The 20,729-nt window shown below is 40.8% G+C and overlaps 1 protein-coding gene across 3 annotated transcripts in view; it reads right to left on the reverse strand.

Annotated features, from left to right (window-relative positions):
• Positions 1-20,729, reverse strand: part of LOC126292231 (centrosomal protein of 164 kDa) — a 625,143-nt gene that overhangs the window by 94,505 nt on the left and 509,909 nt on the right. For all 3 annotated transcript variants that reach the window (XM_049986106.1, XM_049986107.1, XM_049986105.1), the window contains exons 14-15: positions 16,751-16,973; positions 46-174 (exon numbers count right to left, since the gene is read on the reverse strand). In XM_049986106.1, the coding sequence (XP_049842063.1) occupies positions 46-174; positions 16,751-16,973 (352 nt within the window). The remainder of the gene's footprint in view (positions 1-45; positions 175-16,750; positions 16,974-20,729) is intronic.

Raw genomic sequence — 20,729 nt, forward strand, 5'->3', positions numbered from 1 at the left:
GTCACAAAATCTGGGAAGCACAGGGTGCAATGACTGGCAGCTCACCTCGTGCTGGAACTGCGCCTTGATCCTCTCGAGGGCCGCCTCCTGCTCTGCCCGCAGCTTGTCCAAGGCTTCCCTGTGCTCCTCCGACAACTGCTCTGGCCGCACTTCATTCTCCAGGTCAGCTAACTCCTGTGTGGTCACAATAACAAGTATGTTTTAAGTGGATTACAAATTCCTTGACACTGGCAGCAGACTTACCTTACAAAAAATATAAACTAATATGCCTTCTTTCTCAGACAACAATGAGTCACCTCTTACATCACACATGTACTAAATTATACATGATAATGCACCACTTACAGTTCAACTCAAAATGAAATGACTTCCACATTACCAAGTTGCAAGGAATTTAGAGACACCCCCCCCCCCCCCCAGATTCTTAGTTACACAGTTCAAAAACAACCTGCTACAGTCTCTATATCTACATGTGTATTCCAGCAGCCATCTTACACTGTGCAACAGAAGGCACCTCTGGTACCACTGATACTCGTAATTCCTTCCTTCATTGTCCCATTTGCAGATGGTGCATCATAGGACCAACTGTCTATAATCTACTGCATCAGCCTTAATTTTTCCAATTTCCTTGGCACAATCATTTTGCAAGATATTAACTAATCCTGAAAAAGCCTGAGGTGATGACATTACTCTTCTAAATCCCGACATTTTTTTTTAATTGCCTTATAAACCTACTGATGTATTTTAATTAAAGCAGGTCAAAATACCTCACTTCTGGCAATTCCTCTTCTATCAAAAGGCTAGGTCTTGACTCTGCAGCCACAGATTCCTCTCTCTAGCAGTTCTCTTCATCTCCATGTGTGAAAAATATCTCATTTCAATGATCATGTTTTTTTTAAAAATAGGATGGTCTTGGTCATCACTTCACTTTCTTCCCTATGATCTTGCCTTCAAAAATGTGTTGTAGCAGAATATCATGTCCAACAGGTTTTGCTTTGCGTTGGCCTACAACTTTCAGCAGTTCTTTCTTATTTCCTATTTTCTGTAGAACCACCTCATTCATTTTTCTGTCAGTCCAGCTAGTTCTTGTAATTCTCCTCCAGAACCATATTTCCACTACTTTGCTAATGCCCAGGTTTCATACCCATATGTCAAGACACTTCACACAAAGGTGTTAACAAATCTTTTCTTAGTGTGGGAGCTCATGTGCTTGTTCAGTAGAGGGTTCTTCATTATTCTGGAATGGGCTCTTGACCATTGCTATTCTTCTCTTGATTTCCTTGAGGCATCTATTGTTTTTCTCCACAATGGCACCAAGATGTGAAATTTGGTTACATCCTTGAGTTGGTCCCTACCTAATTATAGTTCCGTACCTCAATCAGTAAAAACAAAACCTATCTAGGATCACTTTGTTGTTCATTTGTCTGTCTGTCTATCTGACTGTTAAGAACAATTGTTCTCAAGAATGGGAATGCAAATCAAATTGAAATTTCCATCAGATACTAAAGTCTAGGGGGTCTTGTCAGCAAAAAAAATTTAAGCTTCTAAGTCAATGCAATCAAAAGATACGGCTATTTATGCCACATATTTTGAAACTCACGAACTCATTCCTCAAAACCTATAGTGTACTTCTCATTGACTTAGAATGACTAAATTTGGCTAGAAGCATAGTTCCACACTACCAGTAAAGACAAATTCCAAAAATTGTTCATTTGTAATTATATCACACAGCAAAATGTTTTTTGCCTTTTTTTATCTGTTTGTCAGTTAAGAGACCTTTTTCTCAGGAACAGCTAGTTCTATCAACTCCAAGTTTCTGTCACACACTAAGATCTACAGTCTCTTGGTAGGTCTAAGGTTCTAAGGAATTGCAATCAAAATATACTTCCATTTATTTCACAAATTTGATACTCATAAACTCAATCAATAAGTATTGGATCATGTAAGTTGGCAAGAAGCAAGGTTCCACAGTGCAAGTAAAGGAAAAAAATTCAAAATTATTAATATGTTAATATATCACACAGAAAATTTTGCCCAATGTTATCCATTTGTCTGTCCATCTGTTAAAAGTCATTTGTCTCATGAAAGGTTTGAGGTATTAAGTTGAAATGTATGTGCTATACTAAGGTCTATAGTCTCTTAGTGGTTCAAAAAATTTAATATTCTTTTTCAATCAAACTAAAAGATACTCATGGGAAGCTACAGGATACTTCCCACTGACATTGAGGTTTCACAGTAGAAGTAAAGGAAAAGAATCAAAAAACTGTTAAACTGCAATTGTTGTTGTTGTGGTCTTGAGTCCAAAGACTGGTTTGATGCAGCTCTCCATGCTACTCTATCCTGTGCAAGCCTCAGACATCTCCGTGTACTACTGCAACCTACATCCTTCTGAATCTGCTTACTGTATTTATCTCTTGGTCTCCCTCTATGATTTTTATGCCCCACACTTCTGTCCAATACTAAATTGGTGATCCCTTGATGCCTCACAATCCGTCCTATCAACTAATCCCATCTTTTATTCAAGCTGTGCCATAAATTTCTTTTCTCCCCAGTTCTATTTAGTACCTCCTCATTACTTACATGACCTACCCATCTAATCTACAGCATTCTTCTGTTAGAACAACATTTCAAAAGCTTCAATTCTCTTCTTGTCTAAATTGTTTATCATCCATGTTTCACTTACATAATGGTTATGCTCCAGGAATTCTACTAGGCCTTGTCTTTTTATCTATTTGATCCTCTGCTGCCATTACTATTTCATCTCTTCAAGCTACCCATTCATCTTCTACTGTAATCCTTTCACCTGTTCTTGTTGACTATTGCCTAATGCCTCTTCTGAAACATTCAACCATCTCTGGTTCTTTCAACTTATTCAGATCCCATCTCCTTAATTTCCTATCTTTTTGCAATTTCTTCAGCTTTACTCTACAGTTCACAACCAATAAATTGTGGTCAGAGTCCACATCTGCGCCTGGAATCTTCTGGTGGCTTCAGGTCTCTTCCACATATACAACATTCTTTTATGAGTCTTAAACTGCGTATTAGCAATGATTAAATTATTCTCCATGCAAAATTCTAACAGGCATCTTCTTCTTTCACACCTTTCCCCCAATCAATATTCACCTACTATTCCTTTTTCTGCAATGGAATTCCAGTCCCCCATTGCAATTAAATTTTTGTCTCCCTTAACTATTTCAATAATTTCTTTGTCTCATAATACATTTCTTCAATCTCTTCATCATTTGCAGAGCTAGATGGCATATGGTAGGTGTTGGCTTTATGTCTATCTTGGCTACAATAATGCATTCACCTTATTGTTCAAAGCAGCTTACTCACATTCCTATTTTCTTATTCATTATTAAACCTACTCCTGCATTACCCCTACTTGATTTCGTATTTATAACCCTATATCCCAGAAGTAAAATAGTCCCCCTTTAGATCTCCGAGTGGGGACTACTCATGAGGATGTCATTATCAGGAGAAACAAAATTGGCATTCTACAATTGAAGCTTGGAATATGAGATCCGTTAATCATGCATGTAGGATAGAAAACTTAAAAAGGGAAATGGATAGGTTAAAGTTTGATATAGAGGGAATTAGTAAAGTTCGGTGGCAGGAGGAACAGAACTTCTGGTCTGGTGAATATAGGATTATAAATACAAAATCAAATAGGGGTAATATAGGAATAGGTTTAATAATGAATAAAAAATAGGGAAATGGTTAAGATACTACAAACAGTACAGTGAATGGATAATTGTGGCCAAGATAGACACAAAGCCCACACCTACCACATTAGTACAAGTTCATATGATAATTAGCTCTGCAGATGATGAAGAGATTGAAGAAATGTATGATGAGGTAAAAGAAAATATTTAGATAGTTAAGGGAGATGAAGATTTAATAGTCATGAAGAACTGGAATTCGATAGTAGGAAAAGGAAGATAAGGAAATGTAATAGGTGAATGTGGACTGGGAATAAGGAATGAAAGAGGCAGCTGCCTGGTAGAATTTTGCACAGAGCATAACTTAATCAAGCCAATCATGAAAGAAGGCTGTACACATGGAACAGACCTGGAGACACTGGAAGGATTCAGACTGATTATATAATGGTAAGACAGTGGTTTAGGAACTGAGTTTTAAATTGTAAGACATTTCCAGGGGCGGAGGTGGACTCTGACCACAATTTATTGGTTATTAACTGCAGATTAAAACTGAAGAAACTGCAAAAAGTTAGGAATTTAGGAGATGGGACCTGGATAAACTGAAAGAACCAAAAGTTGTAGAGACAAAATAATTTAACTGGATAGATAAAAATCTACTTACCAAGTGGCAGCAGAACTCATACATAATTTAGGAGATGGGACCTGGATAAACTGAAAGAACCAAAAGTTGTAGAGGCAAAATAATTTAACTGCATAGATAAAAAATCTATTCACCAAGTGGTGTCAGAACTCATACATAAGAGACAGTTGTCACTGACAAGCTGTCAGAGCCAGTGGCTCCTTCTTCATGCAGGAGGATTGAAGGGAAAGGAAGAGGGGTGCAAGAAAAGAACTAGAGAGGTCTAGAAAAAGGGGTAAATTTTGGGAAAGTCACCCATAACCGTGGATCAGGGGAGATTTAGCACACAGGATGAGAAGGAAAGGCTGTAGAGAGTTTCATAGGGAGTGTTAGGGAATGATTGACAAGAAGAGGGGTAGCTCTGAGAGATGAAATGGTGAAGGCAGCAGAGGATCAAGTAGGTAAAAAGACAAGAGCTAGCAGAAATCCTTGGGTAACACAAGGGATATTGATATTAATTGATAAAATAATTGCAGTAAACAAAGCAGGTGAAAAGGAATACAAAAGTCTCAAAAATAAGATCAGCAGGAAGTGCAAAATGGCTAATCCGGAATGGCTAGAGTGCAAATGTAAGGATGTAGAATCATATATCACTAGGGGTAAGACAGATGACCCCTACAGAACAATTAAAGATACTTTTGGAGAAAAGAGAACTGCCAGTATGAATATCAAGAGCTCATAGGGGAAACCAGTCCTAAGCAAAGAAGGGAAAGCAGAAAGGTGGAAAGAGTATGTAGAGGGTCTACACAAGGGTGATGCACTTAAGGGCAATTCCAAAGAAAGCTGATGCGGATAGGTGTGAGAAGTAGTGAACTATCAGTTTAATATGTCTCGGTTGCAAAATACTAACACGAATTCTATTCAGATGAATGGAAAAATTGGTAGAAGCTGACCCCAGTGAAGATCAGTTTGAATTCCACAAATGTAGGAACACACGAGGCAATACTTACCCTACGACTTATCTTAGAAGACAGGTTAAAGAAAGACAAACCTACATGTATAGCATTTGTAGACTTAGAGAATGCATTTGACAATGTTGCCTGGAATGCTCTCTTTCAAATTCTGAAGGTGGCAGGGGTGAAATACTGGGAGAGAAAGGATATTTATAATTTGTACAGAAAGGAGATGGCAGTTACAAGAGTCAAAGGGCACAAAAGGGAAGCAGTGGTTGGGAATGGAGCAAGACAGGGTTGTAGCCTATCCCCGATGTTATTCAATCTGTGTATTGAGCAAGCAGTAAAGGAAACAAAAGAAAAAATCATAGTACAGATTAAAATTCAGGGAAAATAAATAAAAACCTTGAGGTTTGCTGATGACATTGTAATTCTCTGTCAGAGACAGCAAAGGACGTGGAAGAGCAGCTGAACTGAATGGACAGTCTCGTGAAGGGAGGATGCGCGATAAACATCTACAAAGATGCAACATGGATAATGAATTGTAGTCGAATGAAATCAGGTGATGCTGAGGAAATTAGATTAGGAAATGAGACACTTAAAGTAGTAGATGAGTTTTGCTATTTGAGCAGCAAAATAACTGATGATGTTCGAAGTAGAGAGGATATAAAATGTAGACTGGCAAAGGCAAGCAAAGCATTTCTGAACAAGAGCAATTTGTTAACATCAAGTATAGATTTAAGTGCCATAGAAGTCTTTTCTGAAAGTATTTGTATGGGGTGTGGCCATGTATGGATGTGAAACATGGGTGATAAACAGTTTAGAAAAGAAGAGAATAGAAGCTATTGAAATATGGTGCTACAAAAGAATGCTGAAGAGTCGATTGGTAGATCACATAACAAATGGGGAGGTATTGCATAGAATTGAGGATAAGAGGAATTTGAGATGCAGCTTGACTAGAAGAAGAAATCTATTGACAGGACATGTTCTGAGGCATGTAGAACGTAAGCAGCAATCTGGAGTGGGTGGGGAAGGAGTAGCAGAGTAAGGATGAGGGAAGAGAAGACCACTATCTGGTGGTGCAGGCAGGGACTAGACTGCCAAAAGATGAAGCATCAGCATGCTGTTTGTCAGGGAGGTGGGGAGAGGGGAGAGAGGGAACAGGGAATGGAAAAGGAGAGGAACAATAAAAGAAAAACATGGGCAGGTGCATTGGCAGAGGGAGGCACACAAAGAGGGTGAGGAGACAAGAATAAGGAGAAAGTAATAGAACAGAGAGGGTGGAAACAGTTGAGTGGAGGGCTTGGGGAAAGTAGATTGTTGTAGGTTGAGGGCAAGATAATTTGGGTGGCAGAGAATGTATTGAAAGTATAGCTCCCATCTGCTCAGTTTTTAAAAGCTTGTTCTGGAGGGGAGGATGTTCTGCGTTTTGAAGCAGCCAGTGAAACCAAGCATGTTGTGCTACAGGTTGTTGTACCATGCTCTTGGCCACAGTTTGGTGGTGGCCATTCATCCTAGTGGACAGCTCGGTGGTAGTCGTATCAAATAAAAAATGTGCAATGGTTGCAGCAGAGCTGCAACATGATACGGCTGCTTTCCTAGGTGGCACGGCCTTTGATGGGGTTAGCTAAGACTGTAACAGGGCTGGAATAGGAAATGCTGGGTTGTGCTGGCTGTGGAAGTTGGATGGACACTGGGAAGGATCTTGGGTAGGATGTATTTTTTATTCCAGGGCATGGTGATCAATAATCAAAACTCTAATGAAGGATGTGGTTCAGTTGTTCCAGTCTGGGGTGGTATTGGGTGATAAAGGGGGCACTCTTTCGTAGCTGGCTCTTGGGGGTGGTGGGATGATTGGGGGTGTGTGGGGAAATGACATGTGATTTCTGTTTGCAGACTAGGTCTGGAGGATGGTGCCTGTCTGTGAAGGTCTTGGTGAGACCCTCAACATACTGGACAATAGTGTTCTTGTCATTGTGGATACGCTGTCACTGGATGGCCAGGCTGTGTGGGAGAGACCTTTCGGTATGGAACAGGAAATTATAAAGATTTTTAGGACCATTTACTTCATGTACCAAATATTTTGCATCCTTGTGTTTTACAAACCCACAAGGCACTACTTTTTGATATTGTAATGATATGTTTGAAAAACTCCCCACATTCTAAAAAAGCTGTCATTTACATATTATTCAACAAAGTTTAAATTTTGAATATTGCCTTTAAAAATTAAAAATAAGAACATCATCACGGTCAGAAAATTTCATGCTTAAATATTATCAGAACAAAACAATGAAATATTATATGGTATATAATGGTCAGTGTCTTGAAATCATATCTCAAATAATTAATGACTTTTTAACTACGGACATTCAAGCTGAACTTATCACTGTCTAAAAATTGTGAACTACTGGTCTTCAAAGTTAACTATGTTGTTGGTTCTTGGGTTTCAATTTTGATACATATATTTTTGTACGGTAATTACATTTTAATATCTTAAAATCCTGATATCTTCTGAATTAATTAACTTTAAGTTAAAAAACATATATCGCAATGTGTCTGCTGGACACGTATATCTATAATAAGAATATGAATTCCTTTGCCAAATGTAAAAGTTGATAATTTAATATACACTTATAGCGCACCATTTTTCGCCTCCAGCAGATGATGTGCTGCACTCCCCAAACATCAGTGGCTACTGCATCTCCTGTCAGGTATTATACCACTGCCACACTGAAAAAGGCCCACACTGACAACTTCCGCTGTAGACAGATCTATGACCCTCCCCAACATTTTCTGGAAGCCACATGCTCTCAACTGTCACGATACTCAGTCTTTGCTCCTGCTCCAATGAGTTGACATCTCCCAACAGTGCTCTCAGCAGCTCAACCCGCACAGTGCCATGTGACTTATGACCTTGGCTAACTCGTCTCACTAAAGTTTGTTTTATCAGTAAAGTTTCACATTTGGAACCTAGTTTACTGTAGATTCTCACAGTCTGGGATGCAAAAGGTATTCTACTGCATCTTCCATGCCCTGGTTTTGAGCTTTGCTTTCTCAGGAGCCCTCACAGTTCTTGTACTGATTTCAATTTAATATTTCTCAATGATTATTTCTGGAACTACAAGATATGAATGATGGTTTTATTCAGTGTCTATTTATGTATGCCCTAGCATGATATGCAAAGAGTTAGACATTATCTTGTCTAACATTGTAATTTGTTGCTAACATTTACCTTGTTTCTGAACTACACTGCCACGAGACAAGATTCTATTTACTTCCATCAATTAAATACATTATTCTCCTAAAGTCCTGTTTTATTCTCATAGCTAGATCTCTGCAATAAAGCTGAGATTACATTTATCAAAATCAACCTTAAGTTTGATTTTTGATTTCCATGACTGTGAGATCATGCCAACCAGCTTACATGTATTTTATATTATATAACACAGCTTAGTTATATTATGTTATGTTACTTATTTACTTGTTTAAATTTCCTTTTGCTTAAAAGGTGTACCTACAAAACTAGAACATTGACCTGATTTCTATAGTGCTGATCGCTAATAAGAGAAAGGAAACAAAGTCATTCCTTCACAACTAAAATTTCCAATCACTAAATCTGGTCATGTTGGGCTGTTTGTGTGGCCATCTCATTCACCAGACATGACATCTCTCAATTTTTACATCTCAGAAAGTGTAAGAAAGGAGTTTTTATATTATGTTAATCACATACACTTGCTGGTTTCAGAATGAGAACCAACAGCACAACTGAAGAAGTTAGTCTAATATGTTGGCCCAACAGTGGTTCACAGACACTGTGAACAACTGGGCCCCCAAGGTGATACATGACATAAGCCAGTCTGATGGTCAGTGCCACAGCACAAAGTCTACAACAAAGCCACAAGCACACTTTTTTTTTGCACCTGTGGCTCTGTTCCTGCCTACATAATCATCTCATTATCTTACATAGACTCTGCTTATACTCTTTGGACTTGTGAGGCTTGCTTCCTTACATTGTCTCAGCTTTTCTTACAGTGGCCACACAGCAATATCCTGGATGCACGTATGTGAGCGAATCTGGAATTGTATTGTACGATGACAGTTGCTTGGCAGTTTAGAATTATCAGTTCATTGATATTTGTTTCTGTGCTATACATGGGTAAACAGTCCGCCCTCGGTAACTGAGTGGTCAGCGTGAAGCATTGTCAATCTTCTGGGCCCGGGTTCAATTCCCAGCTAGATTGGGGAATTTTCTCCACCCAGGAACTGGGTGTTGTGCTGTACTCATCATCATCATCATCCTATCACCCTCATTGACTGCAGGTCACCGAAGTAGTGTCAAATTGAAAGACCAACACCCGGCGAACGGCCTACCCATCGGGAGAGGGGGCAAGCCATATGATTAAATTTTAAAAAGTGGGTAAGCAGTCATGTAATAAATTTCCTTTTACAACAGATTTAACAGTTAAACCTGACATGTTGGAGGGCTTTGGCCAGAAATTGAATTTAGGTTTGGTAGTCACAACATATCTTTAAAAAAATGTAAAATATTTGATACATTTTCTCAAAACTTTAAACAACAGCTGTGTGAACCATCACAACAAATATTCATTAAATTTTGAAGTAGTAGAGTGTCTCTGAAGCACCCTGTATAAAAATTCTGCTTCATTAGTGGGAAAAATTTTCAGTGAGTGTTCAGTGCCAAATATGAAAACCACTTCATGTTTCTCACTCAGAGATCAAAGCTCTACACCTATACTTCACAATATGTGGCCACCAGGAACAATACAATACTAAAATGCCATCCAAAGCAAAACCTAAAACAGGTGGGCAGTTTTGTTTTATCAAAAGCCATGATATTTACAGGTGAAAATTCTAAATTTTTCTCAACCGTTTTTGACTGTATGTGAGAACAAGTTTTACTTTAGTAGCTTTTAAGGCTGCGAATGATATCTTTTGAGTTGCCATGTGGTATATTAGAATATGGTCACTAGAGTGTAATATAAGTACAATAATAACATTTCAAATGGGGCATTCTTCACAGTACAACAGTCACCAACTTTAACCATGACACTGTGACTTTTCTCTGTCAAAACTAGTATAAAAAAGAATGAAAGCCTGAATATTCAATGCTGATATACAAAATATTCATGTTCAATTATGGATCCATATTCATAATTTTTTATAAAATTAAAAAAAATACTTGTTTCTATGTGGAATGATGAGTTCATAGCTACATGAAAGATTTTCACACAAATATTACTTTCTGAGCTTTCAAAATTGTTCAGTGGGAGACAGACCTGGAGCTTGAGAAGCCACGAAGGGCAATGAATATTGCCAACATTTACAAGTATGCTGAAAGTGGCTGCCATCAACCAACAAACATTACAATCAAATGCACTTCTTACATGTTTTCTTACATGACCCCACACACTATTGTTTCTGATACAGAACCTTACAGTGTTTGTGGCAAAATGTATCAGAACATTTATTGCCACCTATAAACTGTTCAGCTCCCCCAAGAGTCTCTAAGAATTCCTCGAATAATCCCAATTTTCAAGACAAGTTGCAAACACGTAAACACTATCACCATCATTGTACAGAAGTACTCCTACTTGATAATAATTAGTTATCTGCACCGTTCATGGTTTATAATTGTGACTTCTGACTATGGTGTGGAACAAATTTTTATGTATTATAATATATACTCCCAGCTGAAAATATAGCAACACACTGACCATTTAGATGACTCATTAAGGGTTTCTCTTTCATTTTACATGATTATACAGTTTTAAGCTTAACTATTTCAATGACTCTCTTCTCCCTCTCCGAAAACACACACACACACACACACACACACACACACACACACACACACACACACACGCACACACAAATAATACCACTACACATAAGAGATGATAGCCCTCTTCTGAAACACACTATTTGTAGTGGGCATTATAAGTTAAGAATTTTTAACATTACGTAGAGCATAGTTCAATTATTTGATCTCTTCTACCTCTACATTTATGTATATACTCCAAAAACAGCTGAAAAGTGCATGGCAGAGAGTAGCTAGTGTGGTATAAAGTGTTAAGAATTTTCACGATTCTTTGGGAGAGATGCATGTGAGATGAAGAATAGATCTAGACTCTCAACTTACTGCTGGTGCTTGAAACTTAATAAGTACGATTTTGTGGGATTAATGGCATCTGCCAGTTTCGGCTTTTCAATATTTCTGTATTGCTCTCCTGTTTGTCAAACAAACTTGTAGGAATTTGCCTTGTCCTTCTTTGTATACGCTCAGTATTGTTATAACGTCAAGTTGAACACATATATTTCAGAGACGACACAATACATGTAAGTCACAGAGCTGGTCGACAAAGTAAGACCTGTATACACGGAAACAGTCAAATCAACACTGAGTCCAAGTCTGGCGGCTGCTGGCTGGCTGGCCGCTTAGGTGGCACGGCTGCTGCATGGCTGGCAGACAGCACCGCATGTAAATGACGCGCGTAACTGCGCGTCGGCACTTTGAAAGATCGGCAAGTCACAACTCTTCCCCCACTCTTTGAATTTTTTGCACTGGTCTTGATGGAGGTGGCCTGTAGATTTCTAACGCCCATAGGTGTAGTTTGACTGGCCGAAAAGTCTCGAGGAGGATACTTCCCGTATGGACAGAAGTGTCCCCGATGATAACGGGTTGAGATGACAGGAGATGTGGGGGTCGAATCTGCTGCGGCCCCGTGCCCCAATCTGCCCATTGCGACAAGTCCGGTTGTTATAATAGGAGACATAGGTGACGTGTCAGTGTCCGTAGGAGAAGGAGGCAAGTAGAGTTGCTCCAACAGATGATGGTAATCTGGATCCTGCATGGTGTCAGTTCTTGTGCTGGCACCGAGATGATAGTGAGAGGGCTGCCTCGTGAGGAATGAGAGATTCCAAGATCCCGAGTGTCAAGTAGAGCCAGAGGTGGCGTAGCAGCATTCGGAACAGGCGTTGCCGGCACACAAGGTCGAAACTGGTCTGAATGACGCACTGCAACACCCGTGTCCATCTGGATTTCATACAGGCATTGGCCACGGTGACGTAAGATGCGGCCAGGACTCCATTTTGGCCACCTGCCATATCCCTATATCCATACAAGGTCGCCGGCAGTGAACCGGCCAAGCGAAGGCACCCGCGGCCGTGAGGTGGAACGCCGCAGAAGGTAAAGTAGCGTGCGGAGCTGTCGGCCATGTAAGAGCTCATCGGGCTGTGGTCGCCCATGGGGGTGAAACGGTAAGAAGCCAAAAATTGGAGAAGCGCATCAGCAGCAGCAGAAGAAGTCTGGAGTTTCCTCATCTGAGCCTTAAATGTGCGGACCAGTTGTTCAGCCTCACCGTTTGACTGTGGATGGAACGGAGGGGCCGTGACATGCATGACACCGTGACGGGCACAAAAATCCTATCGAATGCCAGAGCAGGACCCATGGGAAGGTGAGACAGTGCATCAGCTTCCGCATGTTGAGCCGTCGGCTGGAAATGAATCTCTTAATTGAAACGAGACAAGTAAAGAGTCCAATGCTGGAGGCGGTGTGCAGCCTTGTCAGGAAGCGACGTTGATGGATGAAACAAGGAAACAAGTGGTTTGTGGTCCGTAACAAGATGAAATATGGATCCATAAAGAAAAACACCAGACTTATGAAGAGCATAAATGATGGCCAAAGCTTCTTTTTCAATTTGAGAATACTTTCATTGGTCATCCGTGATCATTTTGGAGGCATAAGCAATGGGTCGTTCAGAACCTTCAGAAAAATGGTGCACAAGGCTTGCACCAACCCTGTATTGAGAGGCGTCCGTGGCCAGAATGAGATGTTGGCCAGGTCAATAAGTAGCCAGGCACGGGCCTGTTTCAGCATAGTCTTCAATTTCTGTAAAGCCGCATGCAGACCAGTGAAAGGGCATGTTTTTATGCAACAGGAGATGCAACAACTGAGCCACCGAAGCCGCAGACGGTAAAAACCTGTGATAGTATGCTATTTTCCTAAAGAAGGCCTGCAGTTCCTTAACAGATGTAGGGCGAGGAAGGGCATCAATCGCAGCGACAGTCTGCTGAAGCGGATGAATACCATTCCGAGAGAGTTGGAACCCCAAGTATGTGATAGATGCCTGAAAAAATTGTGATTTCTGAAGATTACACTTAAGACCGGCACTCTGTAAGACATGAAAAAGTGTGTGGAGATTTTGAATATGTTCTTCAGTGGTGGAGCCAGTGACAACAATGTCGTCCATGTAATTGATACACCCAGGGACAGGGAGCAATAATTGTTCCAAGAATCGCTGAAAACGAGCAGGGGCACTGCCAACCCCCGAATGGCAATCGTTGGTATTGACAGAGGCCGAAAGGCGTGTAAAGGACCAGAAACTGCCGGGAAGCAGTGTCGAGAAGAAGTTGATTATGAGCTTCTGGCAGGTCAATTTTAGAAAAATACTGTCCTCTAGTCAATTTAGTGAACAATTCTTCAGGTTGGGGCATAGGGTAAGTGTCGATGAGGCATTGAGCATTTACAGTGGCTTTAAAATCGCCACAGAGATGAATATCCCCATTGGGCTTAGCAACGACAATGGCAGGAGAGGACCACTCACTGGAAGTGACAGGAAGCAAGACCCCTGAAGTAGTGAGACGGTCCAGCTCCCATTTTACCTGATCATGAAGGGCCACAGGAAGAGGCGGAGCCCGAAAAAACTTAGGCCGAGCAGTGAGTTTGAGCATGATATGAGCTTCAAAGTCGTTTGTGTGGCCTAACTCAGGAGAAAACAGGGATGAAAATGTCATCGACAAGGAATCCAGTTGAGCATAAGGAATAGCATCAGAGACAATATTGACAGAGTCATCTATGGAGAACCCAAAAATACGAAAGGCATCGAAACCAAAAAGATTCTCTGCATTACTCTGGTCGACCACAAATGTGGGAACAGTGCGAACGACCGATTTGTAGAATACCGCAGCATTAAATTGTCCCAAGAGAGAAATCTTCTGTTTATTGTACGTCCATAATTGCCAAGTGACAGGTGATAGGGTTGGAGAACCCAACTGAAGATACATCTGAGAATTGATGATAGTGGCAGCAGAACCAGTATCCACTTGCATGTGAACATACCAACCAAGGATGTGGACAGTGATGAATAACTTCCCTGAAAGGTAGGAAGTACAATTGATAGACAACACAGAAAAGGAATCAGTGTCACGGTCATGAATATCATGTATGCGGTCGGATTTGCAAATTGAAGACACATGACCCTTCTTTTTTCAATTGTGACACACAGCCCAATGTTGGGGACAATCCTCCTGTGAATGTTTTGTAAAACACTGCAGACATGAAGGAAGTTACCGGGGTTTTGCTGCAGTTTCTTAGAGGGTTGTTTACAGTTAGGCTGAGGTTGCGTGTGGGAGCATACTGCGGCCACATCAGCCAGCAGGGACGCGCCGCACGCATCATCAACAGCGCACAGAGGTTGTATTTCCCCGACGTCACCCCCTGCCTCTATTTGCACTCCAGTGACATGAGAAATTTCAAAAGACTGCGCGATGAATAGGACTTCATCTAGAGTCGGATTTGCCAACTGAAGGGCATGTTGCCTAACTTCTTTGTCGGGCACCGACCAGATAATAGCATCTCGTACCATGGAATCGGCGTAGGATTCTTTGTGAACGTCAGTAACAAATTGACGCTTTCGACTGAGCCCATGAAGTTCAACAGTCCAAGCACGATAGGATTGATTTGGTTGTTTTTTACAACGATAAAAGGCAACACGAGAGGCTACCACATGTGTGTGCTTTTGAAAATAAATGGACAGAAGTGATCACATTTTAGCAAAGGACAAAGACACAGAATCTTTCAAAGGAGCCAATTGCGACAACAACCGATACATTTGAGGTGAAATCCATGAAAGGAACAGAGACTTACATGTTTGCTCATCCACGACACGAAATGCCAAGAAGTGCTGTCGAAGACGTTTTTCATAATCAGACCAGTCTTTCACTGTCTCATCGTAAGGAGGAAAAGGTGGTATTGACAATGACGAGAGACGCCCCGCACTGGATGCCAAGATTAAATCACGAATTGCATTAGTAAGAAGCGTTTGCTGTTCTATGAGACCTTGCAATAGCTGCTCCAAAGTAGCCATGGGAATCTGTGGGTCAACGATGGAAAAGAAAAATCACTACCTCGTCACCAATTGTTATAACGTCAAGTTGAACACATATATATTTGAGAGACGACACAATAAATGTAAGTCACAGAGCAAGTAGACAAAGTAAGACATGTGTACTCGGTAACAGTCAAATCAACACTGAGTCCAAGTCTGGCGGCCGCTGGCTGGCTGGCTGGCCGTTTAGGTGGCGTGGCTGCTGCATGGCCGTCAGACAGCGCCGCATGTAAATGCCGTGCAAATCCCATCTGGTAGGGGTCGTTCACTCTTCAGCAGTATTCTACGAAGAGTTACATGCAAGCAGAATAATAGTGTTTTTCCAGTTTTCTAAGGTATTCTATAAACAAACTGAAGTCTCACACCTGCTTTATCTATGACTGAGCATACGCGGTAATTCTACATCAAATGCCTAAAAACTGTTACTCAGGTATTTACATGAGTTGACTGATTGTAGTTGTGACTTTTTGATGTTGTAGCTATAGGATATTACAATTTTTTGCAAAATTTTATATTTTCGAACCCTCACAGCACGTTGTCATTCTTTCCACGACTGTTAAATCTTATCAAGATATGGATGGATATTTGTGCATCTTTTTTCAGATAATGCTTCATTATACATAGCTGCATTATTTACAGAGCATCAGAGTTTATTATATCATTGTCCACGAGTTTACTAATGTACAACATGAGGATCAATGGGCCCAACGCAATTTTCTTGGACATAACTCAATATGTTTCTTTTCTGTCAAAGATTCCATCTGAGATTACGTGGTCCATCCTCTCTGTAGCAATAAATCCTCAAGCCAGTCACAAATTTCCCTCAGTACCCCAATAGAATCATACTTTTGATAATAAGTGTAGAAAGGTATCAAGTCAAATACCTTTTCGGAAATTGAGAAATCCTGCACTCACCTGATTGCCTCAATGAGTGGCTTTCAGGATGTCATGTGACAGACGTGTGAGTTGGGTTTCACACAACCACTGTTTTCAGAATTTGGGTTGGTCGGCACGGAGGAGGTCATTCTGATCGAGATACCTCACAGTGTTTGAGCTCATAGTATGTTCTAAGGTTTCGGCAGCTGCAAATGAGATTGGATGATAGTTCTATGGATCACTTCTGTCACTCTTATTGTAGATGGATGTGCCCTTGCTTTCTTCCAATCACTGGGCATGTTTGTTGTTCAAAGGATCTATAGTATATTAAGAAGTACTGTAAAGTAACTTAGCAAGCAGTTTTTCAGTACATTCATAACAAGCCTCGTGTTCTGTAAGTCAGTGACTTTGATCTGTACTCAGTGAGGTGAGAAAGTGGTGCCAGCCACCTACCTTCCTGTGCTTGGCCAGGAGGGCCTCCCTCTCGGCGATCGCAGCGTCCACCTGCCGCTGCAGCTCCGCCTGCTTGACAGCCAGCCGTGCGCGCGCCTCTCGCAGTTGCGCCTCGTCCTCCGCCTCTATCCTCGCCATCTCCTCAGCGCGCGCCCGCTGCGATGCCTCCAGCCGTGCCCTGCAGTCTGCTTCTAGCTGCTGCAGCCTCATTTCACACTCTGCCCTAAAGTTCAGTAACAATATTTAAGTATTTATGAATTTATTTCTGTCTTAAAAATATAACCAAGCATTATCATTGAATGAATATTATAACTTTTATCATACATGAGCAATACGTAATGATCATGATGATGATGATAATGAACGATCATAGTACACCCACAAACAGTCAGACACACGCATGCTCACACACACATGTGCATATGCGGGGATATGCTAAAAAGTAATGGCACTTTTTTATGAGTAACTCGTCAAGCTTTTTGAAAAAAACCAATGTTATGAACGTTCTGTCTTTTTATTCTTAATGTCTACATACTTCTTCTCAACATAGTCACCATGGTGATGATCCCATTTTCCCAATGAGAGGCCAGTTTGTTCATACCATCACTGTAGAGTGTTCGACTTTGTTGACAGAGTCACCACCTCTGTTTGCACTGAAACATCACTATCAAAGTAAACCGCTCAAAGGTGTTCTTTAAGTTTTGGAAGCAGATGAAAATAGGGTGGGGCAAGTGGGACTGTACGGATGATCGACGACAGTGAGCCCAAGGCATGGGAGTGCTGTAGATGTTGCAGTGCTCATGTCTGGCCTGGCATTGTCATGCTGAAGGAAAGAGTACTCCAGATGTGGACAGACCCTTCGACTTTGAGCTTTCAATTTTCTGGGGGTCTTACAATACTGTGCAGTGTTTATGGTGGTGTCCTGAACATCTCAGAACACTACGAGTGTGACTTTACCAGCTGACGGCACCATCTTGAATATTTTTAGTGTTGGTAATCCTTTGTAGCACAATTCCATTTACACTCTCTTGTTTTTGGGATTGCAATCTTCTCTGTTTCATAGCAGGAGTGAGCATTTGAGGCAGCTACAATGCACACAGTTTTCTGTACTGCAGTTCTGCGATTAATGGCCTGTACACACTCTTGTGACCTGTCTTACTTACCTGACAGCTGTGTTTGTGTTATCTGTTGATGTTTCTCTTATGAGTAAATCAACTTGATTCCAATGAGTCTTGCCAGCTGCCATACAGTCACAAGAAGAGTGAGAACTAATGGAGTACAATTAGCAAATGAGATGGAAGGGAGTAAACAAAAATAGAAAGGGGTGAGAAGAGCATGGACAGTTTACAGTGTGACAGAGATACCAGTTCCCTGTTGGACTGAAAGAAAGTGGCTGATATATGTGGAGAAGGAGACTAGGCCTATGATAAAAGATAAAGGTTTATTTCCTCTCGAATGCAGTGTGGTTTTGAATAAGACACAAGTTGCAGCATAATTTGCTCCACAGTCATTTGGTTAAAATGGAAAAGGAAATGGAGAAAGATTCAGCATTATGCAAAGTACAGCCAAGATGCTGGATGTATCTAATCTGGTATAGCAGTTGTGCAATGATCATAGGTATCTGATGTGTGAGGAGAAGAGGTGTTGAGGGCACGTTCACAATTAAGTGAACAGAGAATGTAAAAATTATGTCACTTTTCAGGTGACATCCAACCTAAAGAAGCATAGGTGGGACTCACACATTGAAACAACCAAATGTGACAAATGTATCTTACAAAAATGCTTATAGTTACCTCAATTTCATGGAATTTTCACTACCTGGGGTGTGATGAACTACATCACAGTAGTCAAGTTTTGACAGCAATAAAAACTGGACTAATCTTTGTCTAAATTGAACAAACAATGGAAACTGCATGTAGGAACATAAATAATGTAGAAAAAGACACATTGCTACTTACCATAAAGAAGATATGTCAAGATGCCGACAAGCACAATTAAAAGGTGCTTACATAAACCTTTCAGCTATAGCCATCATCAGTAAATGAGAGACACACACATCATTCACACACAAACAAGCACACCTCACACACACACGACCGCCAACTCCAGCATCTCGGACCAGAATGCATTTTACTTGTGTATGTGAATGGCATGTATCTCTCTTCTGCTGATGAAGGCTGTGGCCGAAAGCTTTATGTAAGTGTCTTTTAATTGTGCCTGTCTGCAACCTGACGTGTCTTCTTTACAGTTTGTTTAATTTGAGGGACAAATACTTTTCCACATTTCTGGATTGCATATAAAAGGCATACTGCAACTTTGTTCTTTCTGATTTAGATGATTATCCAAGATTATGCCAAGACCTTTTTCTGCTTTTATGATACGGTAATTGGATACCATCAGGAAATAAAGAAACTATTTCACAAAAATGTCTGCTTATCTACTTTCAGTTTTATATTACAATGATGTTTCACTTCTTAGGGTTTAGTATAACAAGACAGAGCACTGGCATTAAAAAGTAGTACATTACACACACACAGTCCACATTTGAGAACATTGCAAAACAATGTGGATACAATAAAGATAAGTCTCTGATAGAATATAAATAATGGAAGGAGTAAAGGCAGAAACTCAAAATATACCCCAGCAGCTGAGTCATTGACAGGCACATAAGCAAGGCTGAAAACATTGATAGCTTTTGAACAAATCCTTCTTCATGGCTGTTGGGCACATATACTCACATATACGTACATATATACATACACACCTGCTCAGCTACCTTATCCAGGCCCAATCATCAGCAGTGCCTGCATTTTGATAGCTACCACACTAAAACTCACTCCCATGTAGTCTGGCCACCTGAGGACAGAGCATCTGTTGTGATGATAGTTCCCCCATCCAGCATACTGTCTGACTAAAAGCTTTATGGACACCATATGGTGGAGATGCCGAGTCGCAGATAGGCACAACTAAAAGATTTTCACACTCAAAGCTTTTGGCCAATGGTCTTTGTCGACAATAGACACACATACATGCACACACACTCATGAAAATGCAACTTACACACACGACTGCAGTCTCAGGCAACTGGTTTCAGTTGCATGAGACTACAGTCGTGTGTGTGAGTTGCATTTGCGTGAGAGTGTGTGCACATTTGTGTGTCTATTGTTGACAAAGGCCATTGGCTGAAAGCTTTAAGTGTGAAAATGTTTTTGTTGTGCCTATCTGTGACTCAGCATCTCCGCTATATGGTGAGTGGCAACTTTCCTTCTCATAATATTGTTACATTCCATCCTGGATTTTCCACTGTTTGAAACCTTTTCAGACATGCACTATCCCACAAACCTAGACCACAGACAGATTTCCCATACCCCTAATCCATCCACTAGCTCCTGAAACCAGCTGCATTACCTGATACCACCCTGGACAGGTATAAATTAACCATATTATTCACAAGGGCTTATTGTCACAACTGGAAATGAGCAGCAATATACACAGAATACTTTTCACCTCTCCGAAAGTGGTATTCCATTGTACACCTTATCCATGCAATATCTTTGTCTGTCCTTCAGCCACACTCACTCCGTGCCACTTTTCTTTGTGGAAGATCTAGCTACAATATCTGTCCAATGCAACCAAACAGCACATCCTAATTCAGTTGCATCACAGGCTTGTCTTATCCCATAACAGTTACTGCAATGTCCGCACAGCATTTTATGTAGGCACAATCACTAACCAGCAGTCCACTTGAGCAAATGGACACAACCAACCTGTGGCAGAGTGTGGAGCTGATCGCCAAATGGTGGGACAGGTGCTGAGCATTATCTGCTCCATTTCAAAGGCTGCTTCACAACTTGTATCACCTAGTCCCTTCTGGACAACACCAGCTTCTCCAAATTTTGTAGGCAGGAGCTATCCTCACAACCCATCCTTCGATCCTGTATTTGTCCTGACCTCAATCTCTGCTGACCCATGCCCAACA

The sequence above is a fragment of the Schistocerca gregaria genome, chromosome 9, assembly GCF_023897955.1.
Source record: "Schistocerca gregaria isolate iqSchGreg1 chromosome 9, iqSchGreg1.2, whole genome shotgun sequence".
Taxonomy (NCBI): Eukaryota; Metazoa; Arthropoda; class Insecta; order Orthoptera; family Acrididae; genus Schistocerca; species Schistocerca gregaria.